Source organism: Physeter macrocephalus, chromosome 11 (assembly GCF_002837175.3).
Source record: "Physeter macrocephalus isolate SW-GA chromosome 11, ASM283717v5, whole genome shotgun sequence".
In the NCBI taxonomy this organism is placed as follows: domain Eukaryota; kingdom Metazoa; phylum Chordata; class Mammalia; order Artiodactyla; family Physeteridae; genus Physeter; species Physeter macrocephalus.
This window is the reverse complement of record NC_041224.1, coordinates 25481363-25489456: the sequence shown is the minus strand read 5'-3', so window position 1 is coordinate 25489456 and position 8094 is coordinate 25481363. Positions and strand designations below refer to the sequence as shown.

The 8094-nt window shown below is 40.8% G+C and overlaps 1 protein-coding gene across 1 annotated transcript in view; it reads left to right on the top strand.

Annotated features, from left to right (window-relative positions):
- The first annotated feature begins 130 nt into the window (after window positions 1-130).
- The window catches only part of CDC123 (cell division cycle 123), a 62890-nt gene continuing 54926 nt past the window's right edge, over window positions 131-8094 (top strand). The window contains exons 1-2 of the mRNA XM_007129300.4: window positions 131-436; window positions 5026-5097. Coding sequence (XP_007129362.1) covers window positions 363-436; window positions 5026-5097 — 146 coding nt within the window. The 5' untranslated portion in view covers window positions 131-362. The remainder of the gene's footprint in view (window positions 437-5025; window positions 5098-8094) is intronic.

Sequence of the window (8094 nt, the reverse complement as noted above, 5' to 3'; positions counted from 1 at the left end):
AGAGGATTACCTTCCGGGGCAGTGCGCGGCTAGGCGAGAAGAGGAGTCCTGCATTCACAATCCTCGTCTCAACAGTTCTGGAATTCCTCTCCCGTGGACAGAACTCTGTGTGTGTCTGTGTGTGTGTGTGTGTGAGTGTACACTAAAAAAGCACGCCCCAAGATTCTTCCTCTCCGCTCCTTCTTCGCTCCTTCCTCCTTGCTTAACAGACCGGAAGTGTCCTTTAACCAAACCAGCTCGGCGGGCACTTCCGGGACGGGAGACCAGGGTTCCGGGAGGGTGCTGGGAGGAGAGGGAGAGGCGGCGGCGGCGGCGGCGGCGGCGGCGGCGGCGGCGGCGGCGGCGGCGGGGGCGGCTGGAGGATGAAGAAGGAGCATGTGCTGCACTGTCAGTTCTCCGCGTGGTATCCACTGTTCAGAAGCCTCACCATCAAGAGGTGAGACGAGAGGGGTTACGCCGGGGCAATGGGCAAAAGGGGATTGCGACATTTGGGGCGACTCCCAGCTCCATAAAAAAACTGCAGGCCTGGATGGGACCGCCAGGGCCGAGATTTCGACTTCCTAGTGGTATTTCGGGTGGGGAGATGAATGAAGTCGATCCATGTTTGCTGTGCCCCCTGTTGTGCATCAAGGAGGGTGCTGGGGAGGTAGGAGGGCAGTGTCGTGGCTCAGTGAAGGTCAGAGGCGGGCTGAGGAGCAGATGAAGCTAGTTTAGGCTTGGGAGTTCACCTTCACTGCCTTTAGAATTGCCAGTGGGGGGAGGTGATCTGCAGAACTGGGTAGTCTGGGCTTTGCCACTGACTAACCCGCTGGGGGACTTAATAGTTTTTGGTCACTATCAAATGAGAACAATGATACAGACCCAACCTCAAATTGCATTGTGAAGCTCCAACATGGTAGTGTAGATGGAAAGCATTAGTAAAGTATACTTATGTGTTGTTAGGATTGGAAGCCATCTGGAAGAGAAGTGGAACAGGATTTGTTTTCTAGTTCTCTGGTCCACCACAAGGAATCTATGACCAGTCTGCAGGGCAAGCAGAGGATTAACTGTTTCATCCTTCACCCGGTCATTCGAGGTAATGTAGGCAAGGCAGCTAGGAGAATATCCCCAAATATTCAGAAGCAGTCGTGACATCTGGAGCATGATGCAAGGGTAGGCTTTCCCACACTAAGGCGGATAGATCAAAGAGCTGCGTATCCACGGGTAGGATTTTCTGTCTTTTGGCACTCCCCCTTTAGGCCTAGATTGCCACTTTTTTAGATATGCATCTTCCCTTTTCATTCTCGGTGCAGAGAGTGTGAATACAGAGAGGGAAACTTTTGAGATCCTGAGTGTTTGGAAGAGCCCAAGGAGATTATTCAAAAGACAGTTCTTTTCCATCCTGTTATTCGTACGTAGAATCCAGGGTGTAAAGGGGTTAGAGCAACTCGAAGGAGCTTTGCATTTGAAGATGGTTGAAGTCACACCAAAACAGAAGGAAGAGCTTCAACAGCAGCAGTGGACTTTATCTGCTTTATCTGATTATATGATGTGCCAGTCCTTCGTTATCTTGCATAATCGAAAGAGGCTTAGGGTCTGAGATGATGCTAGAATTATTTATTTTGTATTGGTGTGATAGAAGGTATATTTGTGAACCTGTCAGGCATTTTCACACGGAGTTCACTCGAGACTGCCATGTGCTTTGTGTGCAGGCACCTTTCGTCACCTCTGGTGGAGCTTTTCTTTGCCTTCAGCAGTAAAGTATAATGGTTAAGAATTGGACTCCAGAGTCAGGGCCATCTGTCTGGCTTGGAATTTTGGTTCCACCAGCATCTTGTGCAAATCGCTTAATCTCTCTAAGCCCCATCTGGAAAATTGAGAAAATAGTAAGATTGTCATGAGAATTAAATGAGATAAAGCATTAAAAATGCTTGCCACTGTTTCTGGCATATAGCACAAAAAGCTGCTCATTGTTAATGTTTTTGATTTAATCAAAGCTCCGTTGAAGCAAAATAATTTTAGTTCACTTAAAATGTGTACCATTCATGTGAAGCTGGGAGTGAAAAATAAACCAAGGGGTGGGATTTTTTTTTTTTTTTTACCAGTCCACAACTAAGCTGGGTTGCCTGAAAGTATTCTTTCCTCTGTCTTTGAACTGTAACTCTAGTTAGTTCTGTGGTGTCTGGAACCCAACATATGGCAGGATGTCCCTCCACGATCCAGGTCATTCTGGTGGAGTTGTGTTAGGTTTGTCATTGTCATTGTCAGCTTTAATGCTGAGAAACCATATTCTGGTTATTGACTCAGCCTTTATTATTTGGTGTTTATTAATCAAGGTTCGGAGATGATTATGGAGGAAAGAATATAGAATCATTTTTTGACATGTTCTAGAACTTTGACTCAGGCTTAAGAATAAGTAACTAGATGACTTTGGGCCATCCATTCTCCTTTCTAAATGTTTCTTTCTTCAAATATGAAAGTTATAAATAATCTTTTAAAGGCCCCTTCAACCTCCATTCCATTAGATTAGCTTATCTTTGTGTATAGAATTATATCGACTTGATGGGATAGGTACTTTGTCATTAAATCTTTTACATCTTTCGTTCAGGCCTCATGGAGTCTTGCCCACATCGTGGATTTCAGTGACTGATTTAAGCTCTTTTCCGACAGCCTCAGTAGCTTTGGGTCAAGTACGCCTGGCCGTGACTTGTTTATGGCCTCAGTCTCTCGGGCATGGTTCCCTTTTCTTCAGAATTTTGGTGGCCTTTGGTACATCTGCACTTGGTACAGCACTTATCATATTGTACTGTGATTTTTTTTTTCTTTTGTATCTTTTCCCCACTCCTAGGCGTTCAGTTCTTAATGGAGTCATCTAGGATTCCTCCGTGACTTAGGTAACATAATGCAAGGTCACGTCATTAGGGCGACTTTAGAACTGTGACAGCAGGACTCAGGGACTCATGAGAACGATGCAGAATCTAACTCGGTGAGGCTCATACATGTAAGAGTTGTAGACCCTCCAAATAGGAAAAATATGCAGAGAATTCACAATGGAATCAAGCAGTAAATAGATGTTTCAAATCCAGTCAAGGGATGATGCAACCTGGAGGGAAAGTCAGGATTCACATCAGACTTGAGAATTAGTGTAACTCAGAAACAAGGGACGTGGACTCAGAAATCATCGATTTGGGGACTCAGAGATGTAATTGACATAGAAGAGGTCTCTCTCTGCTCTTATTGTGGTCAGGAAAATCACCCTAGATGTCTAGGAACCAGCATTCCTGCCGATATTTCTCAGTCTCAGGCCCATGAGAAGGTAAACTTCAAATTCTCTTAGGAGGGTCATGTCTGATTCTCTTGGGATGACATTGTTGGATAAGTATCCTTAACCCCAGGAAGAGCTAGAATTATATATAGAGATGATGAAATAATTCAAACTTGAGGGTTTTTTCTCCGGTTAAGTTTATTTAATATCCTTAAGAATTTCCCTTTTTGAGAACAATTGACATATGTATAACAGGTTAGCCTTGTGTTTCCAATTTAAATTGTGTAATTGGTTTAGAATTGTGATACGTTAAAAGATAAGAAAATTTTTAAAGTTTTTCAATTTCAATTGGAATGTTTGCAAGAACCTTAGATTCACTGTACTTACAGTTTAATTCACTGGTTTTGTAAGGGTTAAATACTTGGAAAGGCTTACCTGTAATTAGACAATTGACATTTAAAAAGAAAGTTGAATAGATTATTTTTACAAGAGTTAAAAAATTTAAAGCAACTTTTAAGTTTCAAAGACTCACTTGAAATTTCATTAAAAGTTAGCAGATTTACAAATAGAAGAATAAGATTTGGTTGTTGAACTTAAAAGCCTGAAGAAGAAGTAGGCTTTTGAATGTGAAATTGTAATTTTGATAAATCAGATATTAATTTCTAAAACTGAAGTAGCTCATGAGTAATCTTTCCTGTGCACAAAATCCATCTGTAATGTGCCAAAAAACTTATTCAATAAATAAATGAAGCATACTATTATAAGTCAGTGATGGTCTCTCTGAAAGCAGGCCATAATTGTTTTCAGTTTTTAAAAAATATATGCCTCAAGATAAAAGTAATAGCATTTTAGGTATCTGTGGCAGGATTTTTGATGATTATTACAGAATAAAAAACCAAATTATCCCATATGTTTTTTCAAGTGATATCAAGTATGGCTTTGCCATCCCTTTTTTTTTTTTCCCAAAAGAAAAAAACGTATTTAATAAACAGTAACACAAGCGAATGTTTATAACATGATCAGCGATTATTAAATAGACAACAAGATGATGGTAAATGAGGCTTGTATATCAAATATAAAGAGTAAAGGTTATTCATTCATTTATTTAGGCATTTGATGCCTTCCCATGCAACGTTCTAGTTTTCTCACATAGGCTTTGCCATTCCTTAATTATGGTTGTCTGAAGCCAATTCAACTGAAGCATGCCCAGGTAAGCAGCTGTGTACTCTGGTGATCAGGTGAATAGAATGCACAGCCAAACATACCGTGAATTCTTAGCCTCACACACTCATTGCCAACCAAAGAATGGTTTCCACATCTTAAGCCTGCTTCCTCCCGGTATCTTAGAAGGTGGTCAGATGCTGTTCATCTTCTGGTTTGTTTGCTCATTTCCTGTGTTGCTGCAAATACCTGCAGGGCTCTAATTTCTTAAAGGCACATAACCCTTGTACTCAGAATTCTTCTGAGCTTGTTGCTTTCATACTGTGATTTCAGTCCAGTTCTTTGGATTTGGCTGGTTTTTGTCTCTTTATCACCGAGACAATGGGGGTAATTATATGCACCTAATTTAGTTACCACAGTATTTATTCATATTATCCTAATTTCCAGTCTGCTGCTACCAAATGTCCATCATTAACATTTCCCTCTTCATGTTAAAATAAAGGGAACAAGTAAATCAGAAATTGAGTTTTGAACTTTGTTTTTCTACTTATGGTTGGTCTTTTAAATTGATGCCCTTTTTTTTGGTATGTGCATTTTGTTTTTTTGTGTTTTTTTTTTAGTGTCATTCTTCCACTTCCTCAGAATGTGAAGGATTATTTACTTGATGATGGAACTCTGGTGGTGTCAGGAAGGTAAGGCATATCAGAAACAAGTTCTTTAAATTTTAGCGTAAAGAAATTTGTAATGATTAAATCTCAGCGATTACCATGTAAAATAAGTACATTAGCTTTGGCCCCATTCTCTCCCTTTTTTCCCTAGTTAAGATTATGTGCTGATCTCTGTCCTGTATTCCTTGTCAATGCTCAGTTGATAAGATTTTCAAAATTGAGTACTTCCTCTACTAATAATTACAAGTTGTAAAATTGAGTAATTCCTTTCATCTCTACTTTTAGAAAATGTGTATGATAACTATCCCTTTCGTTCAGGTAGTTCCTCTGTTTATAAAGGAAAGTACCATGCTTCAGTGTTCTTAGTGCAAACTGGAAAAAGTTTAAGAATCGTATACTTTAATGTCATTCCTATTTTTTCATACAGGCCTCTGCTCAGAAGTCATGTTATCTAAGTGTTCATCCTCTTTCCTTTCTGAAGTAGCTTAATGGTAACCCTTACTGATAACTTCACTCTTTTTTTTTTTTATAGAATTCTAGGTTGGAAATAATTTTCCCTTAGAATTATTAAAAAATATATTTTTTATTGAGATAAAATACACATAACATTTACTATATTAACTTTTTTTAAGTGTACAGTTTAGTGGTATTAAGTACAGTTATAATGTTGTGCAACCATCACCACCATTCATCTGCAGAACTCTTGCCATCTTGTAAAACTGAAACTCTGTACCAATTACACACTGACTCCCCATCTCCCCCTTCCACCAGCCCCTGGCAACCACCATTCTATTTCATGTGCCTGTGAATTTGACTTCTCTAAATACCTCATATAAGAGGAGTCACACAGTACCTGTCCTCCTGCGGCTGGCTTATTTCACTCACCATAATGTCCTAAGGTTCATCCGTGTTACAGTGTGTGTGAGAATTACCTTCCTTTTCAAGGCTAAATACTGCTTCATTGTATGGATTACCACATTTTGATGCATCACTTTTTTATCTCCTAACCTCACTTTATTTTTCAGTATAATACTTATTTCCATCTGACATCATTCCCTTTGTGGTTCTATTAGAATACAGTCTTCATGAGGACAGGGACTTGGACAGTTGTGTTCCCAGCTCTTGGAACAGTGCCTGATACACAAGAGGTGCTTGATGAACGTTTCTTCAGTAAATGAACTCAGAAATATAATTAGAATTGTGTATGTTTTCAGTAACACTAATTTTACCATAAATATGTATGTGTGTGTGTGTGTGTGTGTATGTGTGTGTGTATATGTGTGTGTGTGTGTGTGTGTGTATATACACACATATATACATATATATATTTTTTGGGCTGATGGATCTTCTGTGTAGCTTTCTAGATTATAGTTCTGTTTTTGGTATTCTCAACCCCTTAATAACCTGAAAATTATTAATTTAGAGCCTCATTGACTTGGAATAATTGCAGGATAAGGAAACAGAATAGGTAGGTGAGTCTCAACCTTGGGATATTTACAGACGTAACTTTATTATTTTTAAATATAGAACACTTAGTAAGCTTACATAAATGGGAGTGTAAAGAAAATGCCTCCCGATGTTAGAAAGTCCTGGGTAGATTTCAGTACTCTGAGCTTGTGGAAGAGCTCCTGTGATGTTTTTCGTTGGCCAGATGTGTGCGTGAGCTTCTGGCAGAGGCAAGCCCGTTAAACACTGTTAAGCAGTGCGATACAGCACACAGCACTTCACTCTGCTCTCCAGTAACGCACAAATCAGGTAGGGACCCTGCCTTTTTGGAGTTGACAGTTCAGCTTTGTATTTTATGGGAGTCAGATAGCACAGTGCTGGTCTGTCAGTCACATTGCCTAGGGCCAAATCCTATCTTTGCTCATTTCTAGTTCTCTGTGCCTCAGTTTCCTCTTCTGTAAATAGGGTTGTTGCAGGGATAAAAGGAGATAATGCATAAAATGTGTAGCCATAAATATTTAATGTTTATAAATATAATAATGCCTCGTACATTGTATGCTCTTAAGAAATACTAACTGTTCTCACCATCATCATTAATCTCAGTCCGAACATTAAACAAACACACCAGTAAATATATAAGTGAAAATTGTGGTAAGGGCTGTGAAGGAAATGGGGTGGTCACTGATGTATTAAATTACTGGGAGCGGGCTGGGGCTGAGGATTTCAGGGGGGGTCAGGGAATACCCCGAAGAGGTAACTTACGAGCCTCTCAGATAGGAAGTTTGGGTGGAAGGCAGGCAGTTGAAGAGCAGAGGCAAGAATCTTCAAGGCTGAGGGAGCAGCATTAAGGAGGGCTCTGAGGCATCGAAGATCTTGACGTGCTTGGTTTGGTCACCATGGCCTGCAGCTGGTGTGGGAAAGGAGGCTGGGAACACGCATTTCTGGTGTAGACAGTGATTCGTTTTCATTGCACATTATTGGGTGCCTAGTATGAGTTGGGTGCTGAGCATGCTACTGGGATAACAAGATGGGTGTCTGGTGTACTGAGCAAATAAACGTTCCATTTCAAACAAACAAAGATGGGTGGGACATCCTGCCTTGGGAGTCCAGGCTTAGTTAGTCGCCAAGTCAAAGATGTAAATAAATAGGTGTCCGTTTTTGGAATAAAAGCACCCAGTGTTCTGTTAAGCCATGTTTTTGGAGTTGAAATAATCACTGCAGGCTGGGGTGATGCAGGGAGTTTGTACAGAAGAGGTGATGCCTGACCTGGGCTCACAAGTTGGGTCGGATTCAGGTGGTTTGACTCAGGCTCCCAAGTAAGTGCCAATCCTCACTGTCCCCTTTTGGCCCCGAGAGTTCTTTCTTTCCTGATCATCTCCCTTAAGGAGAATGACAGTAGATGCCAATTATAAAACACATGTTAGATTCGTTCATGTTTTGAATCTTCACAACTCTGCAGAGTAGCTACTGTCGTCCTGGTTTTTTTTTTTTTGCGGTACGCGGGCCTCTCACTGTTGTGGCCTCTCCCGTTGCGGAGCACAGGCTCCGGACGCGCAGGCTCAGCGGCCATGGCTC